The 20,346-nt window shown below is 47.4% G+C and overlaps 1 protein-coding gene across 3 annotated transcripts in view; it reads left to right on the top strand.

Annotated features, from left to right (window-relative positions):
* Window positions 1-8,654, top strand: part of Uck2 (uridine-cytidine kinase 2) — a 59,812-nt gene extending 51,158 nt beyond the window's left edge. For all 3 annotated transcript variants that reach the window (XM_052200114.1, XM_052200116.1, XM_052200115.1), the window contains exons 5-7: window positions 1,737-1,834; window positions 3,821-3,869; window positions 5,114-8,654. In XM_052200114.1, the coding sequence (XP_052056074.1) occupies window positions 1,737-1,834; window positions 3,821-3,869; window positions 5,114-5,253 (287 nt within the window). In that variant the 3' untranslated portion in view covers window positions 5,254-8,654. The remainder of the gene's footprint in view (window positions 1-1,736; window positions 1,835-3,820; window positions 3,870-5,113) is intronic.
* Window positions 8,655-20,346: the final 11,692 nt, after the last annotated feature.

Genomic DNA, 20,346 nt, shown 5'->3' with positions numbered 1-20,346 from the left:
GTTGGGTGACAGTGCCTTTTCTGTTATTGCATGTTCTCAATATCTGGGACTCATTTCTTTGTGAGTCTTCTTTTCCATCTGTCCCCTTTTAAAATATCCATTGCATGTGTTTGTGTCCTTCTGGCCTCTCCCCAACCTTGGCACACCTGTCCAGGACTCTGCAGGGCTCTCCTCTGCAGCCCCCCCCCGCCCCCTCCCCTTACTGACTGGTCTTACTGTGAGGAGCCCCCTCCAGGTTGTGCTAATATTGTGGTTGTCACAGGAGGGTAGGCTTATTGGACCTACTGTGTGCCAGCTGCCACGCTGGAGCTTTTCTGTACCTCCCTGTTATCTTAACTAATAGCTTTGCCAGGGCTGGCAGTGTAGCTCCGTTTGTTAATTGCTTACCTGGCCTGCACAAAAGCCTGGATTCTTTCCCCAGCACTGCAGGAAAACTGAGCACAGTGGCCCACACCTGGGCAGGTGGTAGGAGTAGAGGTCATCCTCTGCTGCCTGTCAAGACCAGCCTAGGCTGCACGAGATTCCTCCCACCCCCGGTTAGAAATATGATGTTCTTTGTCTACTTTTTGTTTAAGGAAATGAAGACTCAAAGAGCCTAAGTCACTTGTTTAAGGTCACAGGAGCAGGAGTCTCTGGGGATAGGACTCACATCTAGATCCTGTTCCTCCAGATCCATACTCACTAGATAAAGAGAGCCATCCATGCATTCTTGCTGGGTCACTCTTCTCCCTGCCCCACGACACCCCCGCCCCATCTCCCCCAGAGCTGACAGCATGACCCACTGGCTTCTCTTATAACAGATGGAGTTACCAGGTCTGGTCTGCAGGCAGCAGCAGGTCTGTGTGGGGTGTGCCCACACATATGTGGGTGTGATCGCATGCACACATACATAACTACTTTAACCCTGGAAATACAGGTGAAAAACAGGTTGACAAGCAGCTTTAAAGTGTCAGCTGTGCAGAGCGAGGGCTGTGCAGGTTGACAGGGCCCCCTTCCTAGCTCACTTCTCTAAGGGAAACTGAGGCTAGGGGAGGTCAGAGCTCAGTGACAGAACCAAGATGGTCTGGCCCTTAAAACTAGGTTTTAACAAGTGTCTGCTGCAGGTCCCTGACTAGAGGGACCGAGCGGAGGACGTAGACATAGAAGTGATGACTCTGGGTCCATCTGAGCTTCCTCCGAGCTCCAGCGAGCTCCAGCCTCGCCTTGCCGGAATGTGCTTCTCTCACTGGGGGAATTTCTATTTGCAAACCTGTGCCCGAGGTGAGTGGAGCGGGCTTCCCGACCACTGGTATTCCCACCCAGGAGAGTTGCAGGGGGTGTGGGTGGTGTTGGTGCTGACTAACTGACCCCACAACAGAGGATGCCGTGCACTTGGGAACACTGGGGAGCATCCTGTCAGCCACTGCCACCTGCTTCCTGTTGCCACGACTCACTGGGAATGTCTTGCTCTTTTCTGGGTCATGTAGAAATTCTGTTTGCCTGAGACAAAAAAGCTGTTTGCTGGTCTTGGTTAGGCAGCCTTTTGTGTTAGGGAACACACTTTGGTAGAATCTGACGGTAGTAAATAAGACTTAATGTAACCTTTTTTTTTTTCTAAATCTCTTGTCAATCCTTCTTAGGTCAAGGATCTGAGAAGTCCGGCTTCTCAGTCATCTGGTCGACCTGCATGAAACCAACATGCTTCCTCCTGAACTACTTTGTTAATTTTTGTTTTCTGTTTCTTCTTTCCCTTACAGTTTTGAGGGACATCAGTGAAAGAGGGAGGGACCTTGAGCAGATTTTGTCGCAGTACATTACGTTCGTGAAGCCCGCCTTTGAGGAATTCTGCTTGCCAGTGAGTTGTATTCTTTGTCTCTGCTAAATGTAAATCTTGATATTTAATAGTTTCATCTTCTTTAAGGGTTTATTTGTTATTGTTATGTGTGTGGGTGTTTTTGCCTGTGTATGTCTGTGCACATGCATGGAGTGCCCAGAAAAGGGAGGGCCTGGCTCCTCTGGAACTGGAGTTACAGATGGTTATTAGCCACCAGGCCTGTGCTGGGTCCTTTGTGAGAGCATTAAGAGCTTTTAACTGCCTTCGCTCTGGCTCCGTGATGGCAGATAGCTGGGCTTTGCACAGCTTCAGTCTTACTCCTGATTGACGTCCTGAGGCAGCAGGCTAGGTTCCATCCTGCTGTCTTTCTCCCCTCTCCCTCTTAAGGTCACTCTAGTCCTGAGTATCTCCCAGCACAACCTGCGTTTCTTGCCTGGGAAGGCTATGGTATCAAGACTTTGCTAGCTCACATCCAAGATAGACCTTAGCCAGCTGGAGACTCACTCCAGAAGGTCAGGGGGTGGGTGTGCGCACTGCCATAGTTGCTTCATTTGCAATGCTAGAATCCTCTTCCTTGCCTGTGTCCTGGCACAGCTGTATCCCCACTGTAGGACCTGGGAGGTCCCTGAGATGGCTTTCTGAGAACCAAAGGGGAGTGACTTCTAATCAGCCAAACGGGGCGTGTGACGGGAAGTTGCCTGAGACTCAAGGGGTGCTGTGGTCTTGAGAAGGGAAGAAGATACGGAAGGAACATTAGGAGAATTGCTGTGCCCTCCCAGATTGAGCAGGCGCTGGTCTGGCAAAGCAGGCCTTCCTTATTTACAATTAGGAAAGGGAGAAGGTGGAGCTTAGGCCGGTTTGAGTGCGATCATTTCCGAAGAGTGGTGTTGGGGATGGTCTTCAGAGTAAGTGGGTTTCTTTTCTGCTCTTTCTCCTCAACATGTCTGCTTTAAGTCGCTTAGACCTTCACCTTACATCCGGCTTGGTTTTGTTTTCAGTCAGGGACTGCTGGGCTTTCTGAGTAAGCCTGAGTAAGTTTGCCAGCCTGAAGGTTAGGTTGTAAGAGAGGTTTCTGGGGAAGGGCTCCCAGGGCCGATGGGCTGTAAAATTCTTTTCATCTCTTTCCCTGAGAACCTTCCTACTCTTTGACTTACTGAGAACCCAGCAAGATTTCACCATTGGGAACCAACCACAGGCACCGTTCTGCCGTTTAACTGAGGTAGAGGCCAGCTGAAGAGTCCAGCCAGGGGTTTTCTGGGATGTTTGTGCTCGTTCCCATGGTCCGGCTGCTCCTTTCCTTGCTCAGGCAACACCAGCTCATTTCCCATCTGTTGGGATCTGAGAAAGGTCTCACGTCTGTGCTCAGCAGTTGCCAGGAACGAGGGTATTCAGGTATACAAGGGGGTACTCGTGGACTGCGTGGAAAGCCAGGGGGATATTCTAGGGCACACTTACTGCCAGTGTGGCTTGTGGAATCTCAGTCAACAACACAAAGGGAGCATGGTTTCACTTTTTAAAATGTACTTTGTAAAATATTGTAATGCTAGAAGAGTGAAGCCGGCCACCGGCAGGGTGTTCTCTTCCCTGGCTTTATCGAGGGCCAGGTGTGAGTAGCATCACCTCCCAGGCTGCTTAAAAAAGCCAAGGTAAATGGATCCCCTTTAAGTATAACTATTGGTGCTGTGTTTTGTGAGCTCAGGGTGTGTAGGGTGTGTGTGTCTATGTGGAATCCAGGGTCTTACTCATACCAGGTAAAAGCTCTGCCACTGCACTGCATCGCCAGTTAGTGAGTTTTCCTGATCAGTGCTCTTCTTCCTAGTGCTGGTGAGACTTGACACGCCCTTTCTCCCCTCCACTCACATTTTGGCCATGAATATACTTCCTTAGGCCTCTCCTTCCTCAGCATTGCAGTCCGAGCCTCAGGCTGCTCCCTTGCGCCCCTGGAGAGGGACTCAGGTTTGTACCTGAACTCCCCAGTTAATGTGCTGTAAAAATCTCTCTCCACAGACAAAGAAATATGCTGATGTGATCATTCCTAGAGGTGCAGACAATCTCGGTGAGTACCAGTGGGGCTCAGTAACCTGCTCATACCATTCTTAATAGGGGCACAGATGTGACGACTATACAGGGTCCGGCAGTCTTGGGAACAGATCTGTGGTCACAGGTGTGTCCCTGTGGGTAGATGTACATACTCAGGGAATCTAACAGGAAGGGCCATAGACTCCCTTCAGCAGCCCCCCCCCCCCAACCCCCAAGTAATGACATGTGGCCACCTGGTATCCAAGACCACCTTTGTCAAATAAAACACACCAGGCCCCAGAATCCTGGGCATGGCTGTGTCTGTGCTTGTAACCCTAGTACTATCTAGACTAGAAACAGGACAGTTGCTGGGACATGTTGTCTGCCAGCCTAACTGTGTCCCCAGTTTTTAGTGAGGAGTTTGAAGGGAATAAGGTGGAGGGTAATAGAGAAGGACGTACCTGACATATTCATCTGGCCTCCCTGTACACTCAAATCTATACCACTGTCACACACACACACACACACACACACACACACACACACACACACACACTCTCTCTCTCTCTCTCTCTCTCACACACACACACCCTTGTCGGTGCTGTTAGCAGTGGTCAGTTGGCTGAGGTATGTAGTTTGTTTCTGATGCTCACCCTTCTGTGGGAAGAAGAGCCTTCTGTACTGATATTGTTGCAGTTTGGGGACATAAGTTGGGAGATCCTTAGTAAAAGGGACTTAGAGGTAATTAATTGGTGCTGTTAAGAATCATCTCCCGCTGGGTGGTAGTGGTGCATGCCTTTAATACCAGCTCTTAGAAGATAGAGGCAGAACTCTGTGAATTTGAAGCCAGCCTGGTCTACGGATAGCCAGGCTACTCAGAAAAACTCCATCTCTAACCTCAGCCTCCCCCTTCAAAAACAGAACAGAACAAAACAAACAAACAAACAAACAAACAAACAAACAAAAAACACCCCAAAAAACAAAAGCAAATCACTGGAGAGTCCTATCCACAGTTTTGGGGTTGCTTGCTTCATCTGGTGGGCCCTCTGGCTGATTCCTAGTAGATGCCAGTTCATTGGATATCATTATCTTTTTAGAATATTTTGCAAAGGAGGTGTGCCAGCCCAGCTGGAGGCTCGGAGAAGGGTTAGGTGACTTGCTGTCAAGGGTCAGGGCCATTTTCCTGGAAGCCTTTGCCTCTGCTTCCGGGCACCCGTCCATGCCCACAGACTGTCCTCACAGCCCCTGCTGTCCCTAACACTGCTGGTCTCTGTCCCACAGTGGCCATCAACCTCATCGTGCAGCACATCCAGGACATCCTCAACGGAGGGCTCTCCAAGCGGCAGACGAACGGCTATCTCAACGGCCACACCCCGTCCCGCAAGAGACAGGCGTCAGAGTCCAGCAGCCGGCCACATTGACCCCCGCGCCCTGACTCCAAACCCCAGCCCCCAGCTCCAAGACACAGGAGGGGTCGAGAGGCTCTGGTCACCTGTACATATCGCCTCCTCAGAAATTACTGTATTTAAGAAAACACCACGGAGATGAAATGCCTTGATCTTCCTTTCTGCCTTTTTGTACTTTGGAACAGCAAATCTTGACGGAACTTGACCCTGAGCTTAAGTGACAAACTGTGCCAACTAGTACTGGTGATGCTTAATTATGAATCCAACGTGTAACCAGTTATAAATACACACATACATACGTATATATAAAAAGAAAGGATCTATTTTTGTGTAACTGTACAAATACTGTAAAGCTGTTTGCCATAAGTATCCTATAGGAACCTGTGCATGGGCATTGGGCCTGGAGCCCCGCCCAGCAGAATTCTGTGCTCTGGCAGCCGGGGAGCCATGGGAGCTGGGTGGGTGGGTGGGTGGTCGATGTCCCTGGATCTCAGCACCCTGGGCCTCAGTGGGGATGGGACTCAGCCCTCAAGGGCTCCCCTTTCAGATGCCACCTTCTTGAAACTGGAGCTGAGGGAGATACTTCTTGTCTGTCTTTCTTTTCTTTGTTTTTGTTTTGTTTGGAGTTGAAATTAAGTGTGATCTCAACTCAACTCAATCTCAGGGAAGAGGCCCACTGAGGAAGATCAATCTGTCTGTGTTCCTTCTCTCCTTGCTCTGGCTGCCTGGGTACCTCCATGACTCCTTCCTGTGCTGTCTGTTCCCAGGAAGCCAGAGCTGTCTCCAATTTCCAGGTGGGGATTTTATAGGGTCTCATCCTGTACAAAAAGAGAGAAGGGGGCGGGGTAGGACTCTTGTCCCCTGGAGAGTTTGAGGAAAGCTGTCCCCCCGGGGAAGCAGCCGCTAAGTTGCCTGGACACGTATTTGGATAAGGACTGGCTCAGCTTTGGTTAACGACATCTGGTATTGACCACCGACAGTTAGTTGTTGGAGGTTGCCCCAGGAGTCCCATCCATGGAGCTGGCAATAGCTTTGGTCCCTCCTGAACTGGGACTGTACCGGGAGGTGGCAGCCGATGTCTCCCACCCGAGAGTCTCTTGAGCAGCAACCTCAGGATTTCCTGAACTACACCGACACCATCTTAAGGTGTTTGCCTAGCAGGAAGGGGCGGGGAGAAGTTGTTTCTTAGAAGATATTAAGGGAGGGTAGTGAAATCAATGGTATCCAAGCTGGGACTTTCAGATGGAAAGATGCCCAAGGTAGAGAGATTTTCCGCTTCTTCTGAGCACTTCCTCTTGGTGGGAGCTCCTGTCTAGAGGAAGTGGACGTTGACTTGCTGAGAAGACAGCCAGAGAGGGAATGGGGCCACGCAAGAAGGGACAGGTGTGCGGTCTGTGCCTGGCTGCAGAAGGACCGTGGGTTGTCATGTCGGTGGTCACATCCTGTGTGCTTTGGGGGCCACATGCTTAGTTAACCTCAACCTAGGGGAGAGCCTCATGTCTGGGTGGCCCACTGAGCCCACCCAGGCTCTTTCTCAGTTTACTTCACAACCACACCGAGGTTCCCTCGACCAGTCTAATTCCCCAATTAGGATTCAAATTTGCTTTCAATTCCGTTTTTTTTTTTTTTTTTTTTTTTCTATTTAAATGTCATTAACCCAGTCCTCAGCAGAGCTTTGCCACTTTCCTGAGGCAGTACGAGGCCAGGGTGCAGGCTCTGCAGGGGAAGGCGCACTCACCAAGGCAGATCCATCTCGAGTATTTGGGGAGCAGTCTTTATCACATCAACTTCGTGCAATTCTGCGATTAAAAACAGTAGGTGAGGACCTGGCCTCAGATCCCAAGAACAAGGACCTCGGGCTTACTGGTGTTGCATGTGCTCATGGGAAACCTCTTCCTGTGTACTAGAGCCTTGGCCGCTCTGTGGGCAGCACGCTCAACTTTACTTGAAGCTTCCAGGTGCCAAACCACTTAGTGCCTTGGTTGTCTAGCCCACTGCCGTGGAAAATGGATTCTTCTCATCTCTGAGCCTTTACTTTTAGCTGCCCCCTCATCTGCCTATGGTGTTGGGACCAAGCCTCTGAGCAGCCCGCTTCTCGCTTGGACACGAGCTGTAGGACCACTCTACCCCTACCTCCTTGGGAAGTGGTTCTTACCAGTTCTGGATCGGCTAGAAGCAGTACAGGGAAGGGATGGAAGCTGTACCGTTCTCAGGCCGCCCAGCTCTTGGCCAGTTGTGTGCATTTGAACTTTCTACAGGAAACACTGTGGTCTGAGTCTTGAGGTTTTGGCTTTGCCGTTCCATTGGAGAGTCGGAGGTCTAAACGGATCTGGAAACCATGGTGTCTGTCATCCGGGGACTTTTAGCTGTGAATAGAGAGGAAGCAGAGCTGGGCAGGTCTGCACAACCTTGGTCACAGGTGCACAAATCCTTCCGCTGCAGAGCCACCCAGTGGTGCTTGCTTACCCCACCTGCTCACGTGTGTCTTTGGCCTGAGTGTTCAGGAAACAAATAAGTTCTGAGCCTTGTGTCACAGGAAGGTCCAGCCTCACACACACCTCACCATGGTAATGCAACCCCCCTCCCCCAACACTTCTCTTTGGGTAACCCAGATCTGATCTGGCATAGGTAGAGTAGGCCCTGGTTCAGGCCTTGGGGAGAAGGGAGTGGCCAAGTCACCAGTCTCAGAACTAATAAGGGCGGTGGCTACTCAGAGATCATGGGAGAAGTTGGCTCCAGCTTACTTTATCCAGGGTGAGAGCCTTTTGGGAGGCCACTGGGTCAGTGTGCCCCTGAGTAGCCAAAAGTGGAGACTTAATCAACCTTGACCTCCAAGCCCCACAGTTGTAGAGGAATGCAGTCTCTTGCAGGGAAATGTTTTTCCCTGCCCTTGGAACCTGTGTACATGTCCAAGAGTCTCCAAAGAATGGGCTGATTTTCCTGAGGCTAGCGTCAGTCCTGGGTACACGCAGGCCCGTGCTTTCTGGGAAGGACCAGCTGGCCTGCTCCGTCTCCTTTGCAGTTTATACTTTCCTCCAGGCAATTGCTGTATGCTTTGTGTCAGAACAAGGAAGAGGGCAGGTTGGGAAAGGCACCATTGGATGCATCTGGTGTACACAAGTCCCCTTTTCAGATTCTGGCTCCGGACCCGCTCTGTTCTCTCGGTGCCAGGCACAGGTGACGTGTTTCAGCGGCTTCCTGTTTCTCTCAGGCAGTGAGTTCCCACCCAGGCCTGCCTTGGGAGCAAGGTCGAGTGACTGGAGACCTAGGCTATTCCTTCCCTACAAGATGCTGCCTCTTCCCGTCTTTGCTTTTTACTGCCCTGCTTTTTTTTTTTGTTCGTGCTATGAAATGACCACACCCTATGTACTTGGCTGTGAATAAAAACAAATAAAAACAATGAATTCAACTCTTAACTCCTTTGTGGTGCCTGGTTAGAAGCAGCCTCCGCACCCTGCTGCAAGAATTCGGTGGAGGGAGGGCTGGGCCTTGCATTTCTGGAGGAAGTAGGGTTGTCTAGCCTGCTGGGTTTAGGCCTCCTGGGTCCTGGGATATGTGTGGGGCAGACCCCTGGCCCTAGCTGACCTGGGACTTTCCCAGTGTTAGTTACCTTGCACTTCCTGTCACATGAACACTGGGCTGAGGGTCTAGGCATGCTGGCTCTGTGCTCAGCGATGTTTGTGTAGCCTCTACTGCTGCCTTCCAGACCTACCCACTTCTCTCTGTCGAAAAGGAGAACAAGACCCAGGTGGAGTGAACCAGTGGGGGAGGGGAGGGCAGGGCATGTGGTGGAAGGAAGCTTACTTTAATTATAACTCTCTCTGATGTGAATGAAGGTATATGTGTATACTTTTAAAACATAAATGTGCGTTAGTGTTTGTCTGCATGTATGCACGTGTACTATATGCATACCGTGCACAAGGTGTTGGAATGTGGGTGCTGGGACTCAAACTTGATCCTCTGAAAGAGCAGTAAATCCTCTGGACTACTGAGGCATTGCTCCAGCCTTCCTATTCTTGCTTTGCTTATTTGTTTGTTTGTCTATTTACTTGTTGGTTCTTTGAAACAAGAGTCTTGCTATATAGCCCTGGCTGGCCTGGAACTTGCCTTGTTGACCAGGCTGGCTTCTGAACTCAGAAAGATCCTCCTGCCTCAACCTCCCAAGTGCTGGGATTAAAGGCACGTGCCATCACAGCCAGCTTATTCCTGTTTTTCATACCAACCTCCAGAGGCTTTCACACTTGTGCTCTTTGCAGCTCCTGGCAGTTCCCTGTCTTAGTTCCCCTCACCTCTACCCCTGCTCATCCCGTCTTTCCAGATGCTTGTTGTGCTAACCCCAGGCATCCCTGGAATTTGGCAGATCTCTCAGTAGGAGCCTCAGCAGTGTCCCCTCTTTCCCTAGGGTGGTTTTGGTGGTGAGGCAGGTGAGTGGTGCTGCTCTTAATTCTCGTTATGTGTATGGCTGTTTTGCCTCCACGTAACAAGAATCGATACCGCTTGTTTGCCTGGTTCCCTCAGAGACCAAAAGAGGGCATCAGATCCCATGGAATGGAAGTCCCAGGTGGCTGTGGGTCTCCCAGCTAGTGTTGGAGCTCCAAATTGGCATTGCCTTAGTGAAGCCATCAATGAGTTGACTTGCAGACAACGGTTAATACCTGCTTAAAAGGCTTCAATACAAGGAGCAGAGAAAGGGTCTTGTCAGCTCCAAGAGACTAGGGTAGGTGAATTTCTTCACAGTATGCCGGGGGTGTTTAGGTGCTTTAAAGTGGATTTAAAGTTTAAGTTGATGGCACATACCGGTGACTCCAATATTGGAGAAGCTGAGGCAGAAAGGAAGATGACAAATTTGAAGTCATCTTGGTTCACATATGAAGACCCTGTCTCAGAAATATCCCTCCCAATTGCCCCTCCCCCCTGCAAAGAGAACAATTTAATGAAGGTATTTTCTGGACTGGGGATGTAGCTTGGTACTTGAGCACCTGCCTAGCATAAGCAGGGGGTCCAGGCTCAATCCCCAACATTGCAAAACCGAAACGATGCACTAGATGTTAGCCTAGTCTGGTGTGTATACTTACATACACTTTCAATAAATCACGAGCTACAAGAAAATATGTGATCCCATTAGAGACAGGACAAGCCCTGGTATACACATCTCAGGAACATAAAACTGCTCTCTATGTAAATTAGGTGTCACATCGCGACGTCCACACTGGACCTTGACTTGAGATGCTGTTTGGATTCAGTGGTTCCAGGGACTTGAGTGTATGTTGAGTTCTGACCTGGTGGCCGGTGGGGCAAACCTTGTGACAGCTTCCCTGCCTGGGATGCTTGGCGCATGCATGCATTTCACAGGAACCGGCTCAGTGCCATCTGTTTCCTCTGCAGTATCCAGTCTCCGTTGTAAAATCACATTAGATTTTTCCTGTGTTTGTTATGTGTTCACTTATCCTTAAAAAGTAAAAAAATAAATAAAAAGCCAAACCTGTGACGTATGCTAGGAACGTGCTGGTTCTCCGGAATCACTGGAGAACTAAATTCAGCGGCTCCAAATGGCTACCCTAAACTGCAGAAAGTCTGGTGTGCGTCTGCCATCTAGTGGTAAGGATTTAGATGGCAGCAGGAGGGGATGGCTTCAGTTCCTGGACTGTCATTAGATTGGCTATAGATACTTAAGAGATATATACCCAAGTGCCTCTAAAAGTATTAACTACTAATATGACTTTTTTCCTTCCCTCTCTTTTTGGAAAATATGTAAGCCTCCACTAGAGCGCATAGAAGCTAACTACCTTAATTTCTTCATGGCTACAGTCGTGGGTGGATTAGGATGGGGGAGGGATGTGCATTGTGGGTGTGTAGGTGTGAGTATGTGTGTGTGTAGGCCAGAAGTTGTCTGTAGAGAGCCTTATTGGGGTGCCATGCCACCTGACAGGAACTTGACATCCACCTAGCTGAAGCTCCTCTCCTAGTCTTTGAGCAGGAACTCCTATGTTAGCCATAATCCCCTCTACCTAGGGTGGAGCGCTCAGACCAAGGTGAAGCCCATTGTTCTTCAAGGATCGCAGTGCAGTTTCCTGGGAGATATTAGCCAACTGTGGAGCAACCGAACTCTGTGGAGTTTCCAGCCTTTGGGGAAAGGGTTCTCCCCCACCTATGTATTTGGAGTCTTCCATTAAACCTTGGGACCTTGAACAGCAACTGTTGTCTTGGTCTCGCTCTCTTTTCACCGCCTTCTCCAGCTTTCCTTCCAGGTAGCCCGTTAGATGTAACTTCGGGCAGTCATGGTTGTCAAGTGTCTTCCTCAACCACTCTCTTCTATGATGATGATGGTGGTGATGATGATGATGTGAGATAGTATCCTGCTATGTAGACCAGACCGGTCTCAAGAGATCTGCCTCCTGCTTTCTGGGTGCTGGGATTAAAGGTGTACACCATCACATCAGCCTTCACCTTATTTTTATTTATTTATTTATTTATTTATTTATTTATTTATTTTAGAGAGGTTCTCTCATGTGGCCTAGAGATCACAGGTTCTGTAAGGTTGCATGCCCCTGTCAGCATGAAGTGGGTGTGTGCGGTAGCACCCAGTGGATTCTGGGAATCTGAACTCAGGCCCTCATGCATGATAACCTCATGGCCACCTCCCCAGCCCCAAGGCTACAATTGTTTACACTACAGTAGTTTTATAAGCTTCAATTATAATCAGTTGTGTATGTGTGTACCTGTGTGAGGTTATTATTATTATTTTAAAGACGCCACTGGGATCCATTCCTGAGAACTCGGATCCTGTAGACCTGGAAGAGGATCACTGATAACAACTGGTTTGGGTGAGTGGGATCAGCTCTGCAGGAAGGGTTGGAACCTCAGGACCTTGTGTATTTTGAGTCACATGGACCTTCACCAGCCCTGGTGTTCCTAGCACGAGTAACTCTGCCTCTCCCAGACATGTCCCAAGCATTACTGATGGAGACTGGAAAGGTTAAAAGTCACTGCAATCCAAGGAAGAGAGAAGGAACCATTAGAGTCCTTTAATTCTTTCAGTTACAAGCAGACAGAGGGGAGACGCCACTTGTCTACATAGAGGCTAGCCCACACCAGCTCTGTTTTGCACAGCAGTTCCTTGAGATCTGGGAGTGTATCTGCTTCACTGAGCATCCAACGTGAACCAACATAGTTCCCCCACCAGAGCTCTTACAGACCAATTGGAACAAGGTACTAAATAGAGAAAGTTCTGTGGTTACCTACGTGACTGGAGCCTGCTTTTGGACATAACCTCCCATAGGTTTTGGGATTGTGTAGACTGCTGGCCGGTTGGTTACCAGCTTCCCTAGTTCTCTGAGAACTGAGAGTATGGTCTTCATCTTTATCAATTTAGTGGCTTAGTAGATTGCATAAGATGACAAACACAATGCAAATTAGGAAAATTTAAAGGACATTGCTCCAGAGTGTGCTAGTCAGCTCAGCTCAATGTGCAGCTAGCCCTGGTGATGGAGGTTAGCTCAGACCAAAGTATTACTCGTTTTCTTCTCCTGTAGCTGGGATAAGAGTAATACCCTGGCAAAAGAAACCCAAAGGAAACAGAGATTTCCTTCAGCTCACCGTCAAAGGGCAAAGTCTATTGTGGGTAAATCAAGGTTGTAGGGGCATTCGCCAACAGGAAGGTGAGGGCAGCAGATGCAGGAGACTGCTCAGCTTTTAAACAATCCAGGACCTAAGCCAGGGAATGGCGCCACCCACAGTGGACAATGGCTTCCCATTTCAGTTAACATAATCAAGCTAATCCCCCAAGGTATGCCCAGAGGTCCATTTCTCCCTGGTGATGTTAGAGTCTACTGGTTGATGATTGGCACTAACCCTCACAGTTGAGTTAAGCAGAGAGAGAGAGGAGGGACTCAAGCCAAGCCAGCATCGACTGGGTGACAGACTATGCCTGTTTTAGCAGTGAGGCTGCTGTACCAAGCACCAATGGAGGTGTATGTCAGTGAGGGTTCGTTGGGCTGAGATGCATACAGTAGGAAAACAAAGTACCGAGGACACTGTGACTTACTTGAATAAAGCTTGTTTTTCTCCTGAGTCAGCAGTTTTCAACCTTCCTCAAGCTGAGGCCCTTAATAGAGTTCCTCACACTGTGGTGATCCCTAACCATAAAAATTATTTTCTTTGCTACTCTATAACTGTAATTTTGCCACTGTTATGAATCATAATGTAAATATTTGATATACAGGATATGATTTGTGACCCCTGTGGAAAGGTCAATCAATTCCCAAAGAGGGTCGGGACCCCCGGGTTGAGAACCACTGTCTTAAAGTCAGTGTTGAGGCCCATTGTTAACGATGATCCTGTTACCAGAGACTTGGACGCTAAGGCTTCTTCCATCAGCAGAACTTGGTCTTCATTTTCAAAATCACTTCATGGTCCAGACAGACTTTATTCCATTTAGAACGGGTCTGTGGGGAAGTCCTCTGTTTGGGAAGACTTTTCAGAATGACCCCTCTGTTCAAATTTCCTTGGCTCTCAGAACTCAGTCTGCACCTACCTTCTAGGGAGACTAGGAAATGTGGTCTTCTTATGTGGCTGTATTTCTTCTCTGAATAAAATCAGAGATGCCGTAAGGAAAACCCAGAAAGAAATTCTTAGTCACTGGAAGCTGTCAATATAATTTTATTTAAAAAAAAAAAAAACTTTATTGAGGGTGGGTTGAGATGGAACACAGTGGAAAGGTGCTTCTCTGACGACCTGAGTTCAATCCTCAGGATCCACATAGTGGTTAGAATGTATTCACCCCATAGATTGTCCTCTGGCTTACATGCATCATGCGCGCGTGCGCGCGCGTGCGCGCACACATACACACACAGACACACAGACACACACACTAAATAGACTATCTACCTATCTATGTATCTATGTATCTATGTATGTATCTATGTATGTATCTATGTATCTATCTATCTATCTATGTATCTATCTATGTATCTATCTATCTATCTATCTATCTATCTATCTATCTATCTATTGACAGGGCCTCATGTATCCTGGGCTGGCCTGGAACTTCCTATGTAGACAAGGCTGGTCTACAACTCACTGATATCTGATACCTGCCCTTACCATCCAAGTGCTGGGATTAAAGGCATGAACCATCAACATTGGCCCTACATGAAATATTTAGTTTTTAAAAACCTTACTGAACTATAACTTGTGTGTTGGCTAGTATTTTACGCCAACCTGACACAGGCTAGAGTCATGTGGGTAGAGGGAACCTCACCAGAGGGAGAAAAAAGCCACATCAGGTTTGCCAGGAGGCAAGTCTGTGGAACGTTTTCTTGATTGGTGATTGATGTGGGAGACTCCATCCCATGGTGAGTGGTGCCACCCCTGGACAGGTGGGTTGTATAAAAAAAACAGATTGAGCAAGTCAGGGGAAACAAGCCAACCCAGCCTTCCTGCAGGGCTTCTGCTTCAGTTCCTGCCTTGAGTTCCTACCCTGACTTTCCTTCATGTCGGAGTCCTTTCCTCTCCAGGTCATGGTGTTTTTATCACAGCAACAGACAGCAAACTAAGATCCTATCACTGTGGCGAAGAGCATAAACATAGCTGTTACCTCCTGGAGTTCTCTCACCTTCTGTGGTAATCTTCAGGTGGCTCACCTCTGGCTACACCTCACATGTGCTACAGGTTACAAGTTTTCAAGAATGTATAACACCTAAACCATACATTAGATACTCATTTCTATCTTGGCATTCCGGATCCATCCATGCTGGGTGTAGCAAATGTTTACCCTTTGAGGGGAGGGTTATTCCTCTTGTTGAATCTTGAGGTCCTCTATATATTTCAGACACAGGTTTTAGGGGCGCTGTAAGCATTTGCTCTTATTCTGTGGCTTGATTCCATTTTTTTCAATGGTGATCTTTCAAATGTCCTACGTTTAAAAATGGATGGCGTCTGATTTACCAATCATTTTTATCTGTGGGGCTTTTTCCTATTTTAGAAATCTCTCTATAACCCAGTGTCACACTTTTCTGTTGTCTTCTTCGAGTTTTATAGTATTGGATTTTACATGTAAAGCTCATTTTGGGGTAACTTTTTGAGTGTGGTGTGTGTAGCTGGAAGCTCATGATTTTGCCTGTGGTCTGTGTGTATTTCAGCACTGTGGTTGAAAGGAATATCAAATATCATTTCTTTATTGAACTGCTTTTGTATTTTTGTAGAAGAGTCAGTTCTGGGCTAGCGAGATGGCTCAGCAGGTAAAGGCACGTGCGGCTAAGCCTGCAGAACTGAGTTCAATCCCTGGGGCCCACATGGTGGATGGAACAGAGTTCCTTGGCTTGTGTTCTGAACTTCCCTTTTGTGTGTGTCAACAAAAGGAATTTTTAAAACAAAAAAGACTCCACAAATATATTTTAAAGAGTCAGTTGTCCACGTATGTAACTTTTTCTTTTGATTCTTTGACAGAGGTATTAGTTGGACATACTTTGTGAGAAAATATATTTTTTAATACTCTTTCTTGAATGATATTTTTGCTATTTCAGCATTTTGGGCAGACTTTTCTGTTATTTTCTGCTTTTTAAACATCCACTCGGTCTTTGATGTTACGTAGTTTGTCTTGAGGGTGGAAAGGTGGATTTATTTTTATCCTGCATGGGTCTTGTGCATCATGATGGACAAGCGCTATGTGTCTCGCCTGTTGTGGAAATTTTATTACTGTTATTTTTTTCCAGTCTTGCTTTCTCACTGATTTCTCTCCTCTCTCCCTAGACCTCAAGTTACAGGTTCACAGGCTGCTACCCTCTCATTTTCAATTATTACTTTGTATAGGTAAGTAGTTCCATATAAGTATATGATGTGTGTGTGTGTGTGTGTATGTGTGTGTGTGTATGTGTGCATACAGTGCCTGCAGAGGCCAGAAGAGGGTGTCAGATTCCCCCCAGAGCTGGAGTCAATGGTTAGTTCTCTGATGTGGGTGCTGTGAATTGAAACTGGATCTCCTGCAAGAACAATCAGACCCCCTGATTATCCAGCCATTTCTACAGCTCCCCGTTTTTTCATGTTTATTAAAAATCACAGCTAAGTTTTAGTCTCTTTAAGCAAAGCTATGGAAGTCACAATTTTCTTGTTTTTTGGATTTTTTTCTTGTCTACTGATTAAAACTTATCCATAGAATCTTTAATTTCACTGATTGTATTGTAGTTTTAAGATGCTAAGAGTGGTTTAACTATATTCCTAATCTGCTTATTGATTTTCTCCAATGTCTTGTCTTTTGAGTTCAGCCCCTGTAAAATTTCTTTGATTCCTTATGTGTTAATTATACATTAAGCAGATCACCTTTTGTCCTTACAAAAGCATTTCTGGCTGACAGTGTAGCTCAGTTGGTAGTGTTTGACAAACCTGTGAAAAGTATTGAATTTGATTCTAATCACTGCACAGACCAGGTGGTGATCTGCACCTTCAGTCTGTGCTTGGAAGGTAGAGAGAGGAGAACCCGTAGTTCAAGGTAATCTTTTGCTAGATAGGGAATTTTTTTTAAAAAGCATTTATCTGAATTTTAGGCATTTTGTATCAGGAGGGTTTCTGGCTGAGCATTTTATTGGTTTTCTCAAACTTTTTTCTCGAGGCCAGTGGTTCTCAACCTTCCTCATGTTGTGACTCTCTAATATAGTTCCTCATGATGTGGTGACCCCCAACAATAAAATTATTTCATTGCTACATTTTTTTGCTATAATTTTGTTACTGTTATGAATTATAATGTGAATAGCTGATATGCAGGATGTCTGATATATGACCCCCACAGGGTTGAGACCCTCTGTTCTAGAGGCTTTGGCTTCACCCACAGGGTGTAATGCTCCCTGAGGCTTCTGGCTGGTACTGCTCTAGGGAGTTAAGGTGTCCTGGGATAGTTGCGAGCTGTCACTTCACAGCAGACTATACCCTTCTCAAGGTCAGAAGCGTGGCTGTACTTTCTCTGTCTTCTTCCAACCTTGCAGGGCATTTGCCCACACAAACACATCCATGGGCAGCCTGCTGGTTTCAAAATGGGAGGTTTCACAGACCCCACACTTGTGTGATATACATGCATCCTTTAAGATCATCATGGGTGTCTGAAAATGGGCTGCTGCTGGTGGTGACTATGGACTGTAGTTTGGTATGGTGGTGTCTGCAGACTGATCCTGCAACCTCAGTTTTATGCGTGGTCAGCCTGTCTTAGGGCTGGGTCACTGGGCGGTGGGAATGATTCCCTGCAGCCATGTTTAACCTTTAGGACAGCTCACAGTCAAGTCAGAAACACAGAGAACTCCTGCCCTGTGTCAGGCCCTGTGCAAGCCCCACCCACCCTCAGGGACCACATAAGCATCCCATGGCATCTCCTGTGTAGACAGGACTCTCATGGGAAGCAGCACAGAAGGACCGAGTTGGTCATGTGTAAGTAGGGCGTCTGCAGGCCATGTCACCCACCCTCCCGGACTCAACCACTTCATACAGAGGTTGCACCTTGTGTCTCATTGTCTTCTAGCATCTTCCTAGGTCTAGCCTTGCACTTGACTAGTTGCCCAATCCTGGGTTGAGAGCTCACCCTTCATCTCTTTATCCAGTCCTTGCTTCTTTATAGGGCTGCACAGACTTAAGCATAGAAACTAATATTAAAATGCCCAGAAGGGCCAGGTGGTGGTGGTCCATGTCTTTAATCCTAGCATTTGAGGGTGGGGGTGGGGTAGGCAGAGGCGGATGAATCTCCGAGCTTGAGGCCAGCCTGGTCTACACTGTCTCAGGAAAACCGAATTCAAAACCAAAGCAAAAAAACAAAACAAAAAGAAACAAATAAACAGAAAGATCTTGGAAAGTTTCCAAGTCCATGTATGTGACATTAAAATGAATACTAATGTCCTTGAAATGCCTTCAGAGCCTATGAAGGTTGGGTCCACGGTGGGCACGATCTCAATTGATGAGAGCCGCCACCATCGGATAAGAGTGGTCCCACAGGGAGAGTCTGCTTTCTCCTGTGAAGAGGGGCTCCTCAGGAAGAGCAGAGAGAGTCAGGCTATAGGGCGGGAGCACCATAACCTACCTTCTGAGATAAGCCACCACCATGGCTTTTCTTTTTGAAAGTTTGTCCGGAGGGTAGGGTTGTGACTTTTCAGGACCAACCGGATAAAGAAGTGGAATGGCTTCTGGGTGCTGGGGGCTCTTCCCAGCCCTTCCCGAGCGCATGGAAGATGCAGGGTACCAACCTGGGATCCCTGGGGAGAGGGGGAAAGGATGGAAGCCTGGGATGTCACTTTGCTCACCCCCCTACGAAAGGCGATCCCAGGAGGACCCTTGAGCCTCTTCCTTCACAGTCATTTACTTGCTTTGACTTTTGGTTTATTCCTTATTGTTTGTCTTTATGTGTGTGTTTGTATGTGTAAGGGTGGGTGCACATGTGTGTGGAGATAACCTTGGTTGTTGGTCCCCCCCCTCCCTCCCACCTTGTTTGAAGCAGTGCCTCTTGTTCATTGCTGGGTTTACCATGCTAGCTGGTCCTGAAGCTCTGGCCTTCTCCTGTCTTTGTCTCCCTCTCACTTTAAGAGCATCAGGATTACAGACGGATGCTCCTGTGTCTAGCTTTCTTCGGTGTGCTAGCTGGTTTTTATGTCGACTTGACACAGGCTACAGTTGTTGGAGAGAAGGGAGCCCCAGTTGAGAAAATGTCTCCATGACCTCTGGCTATAGGTAAGCCTGCAGGGCATTTTCTTGATTAGTGATGATGGAAGAGAGCCCAGTTCATTGTGGGTGGTGCCATTCCTGGGCTGGTGGTCGTGGGCTCTATAAGGAAGCAGGCTGAGCAGCCCTGTGGCTATGGGGAGCAGGAGTAACCATGGCCTCTGCATCAGCTCCTGCCTCTAAGCTCCTGTCCTGTTTGAATTCCTGTCTTGGCTTCCTTGAGTGATACACTATGATGTGAAGCCAAATAAACCTTTTTCTCCCCAAGTTGCTTTGATCATGGTGTTTCATCCCAGCAATGATAACCCTGACTAAGACATTTGGAGTCTGCAGATCTGGGCAAGAGCTTCACCTAGCTTCCCAATCATTTTCCTTTGTTACTGAGATAGGATCTCTCCGTGTAGCTCTGGCTACTCGGGAACTCAGTCATCTTTACATTTCTGCTTTCTGAATGCTAAAATTACAGGTCCGCATACAACATCACGCATGCCTTATTTATTTATTTATTTATTTATTTATTTATTTATTTATTTATTTATAACCGTTTTGTCTCTGAGGTAGGGTCCTGTGCTGTTCCAGTTGCTGGAACTGTGGGCATGACTACCACGCCCAGTTCACAGAGTTTTTATTTTTTTATTTTTATTTTTTTAAAGATTTACTTTATTTTATATGAGTACACTGTAGCTGTCTTCAGACACACCAGAAGAGGGTATCGCATCCCATTACAGATGGTTGTGAGCCACTACGTGGTTGCTGGGAATTGAACTCAGGACCTCTGGAAGAATAGTCAGTGCTTTTAACCTCTGAGCCATTTCTCCAGCCCTAGTTTTTTTTTTTTTTTTAAATTCATTTATTTTTAGTTTAGTTTGTGTGAGTGTTTTGCCTGGGTATATGTGTGTGTACATGTATGTCTGATGCCCATGGAGGCCAGAAGAGAGCACTGTATCTCCTAGAACTGGAGTTAAGCTGCCATATAGATGCTGGGAACTGAACCTAAGTCTTCTTCAGTAAGTGCTCTTAACCACGGAGCCATGTTTCCATCCCTGATTGTCAATTTAAACAATAGTGTATATCAATTTGATCACAAATTATGTTTTAGAAATTTCAGTTGAGATGAGTCTGGTGTGTGTGTGTGTGTGTGTGTGTGTGTGTGTATAGCACTGATGAGTGGGAATATGAACCAAAAGGAAGGCTATTTTAAAGAGCAGTTTCCCTGAGAGGTTTCTAATTGATGCTCTGGCGGCTGGTGTGTTAGAGATGGATTCGCCCCTGCAGGGATCTCATTGTCAGTATCACCACCTTCTGGTTGAATGTTCTCTAATGGATTCTTAGATGTGGCTTCTGTGCACACTCAGCCTTGAAGGCTTTTCTCCTGGTTGCATGTGTGTGCGTACACAGAGCTGAGGACTGATAGTGGAT

The sequence above is a fragment of the Apodemus sylvaticus genome, chromosome 12, assembly GCF_947179515.1.
Source record: "Apodemus sylvaticus chromosome 12, mApoSyl1.1, whole genome shotgun sequence".
Taxonomy (NCBI): Eukaryota; Metazoa; Chordata; class Mammalia; order Rodentia; family Muridae; genus Apodemus; species Apodemus sylvaticus.
This window is presented reverse-complemented; position numbering and strand designations above follow the sequence as displayed.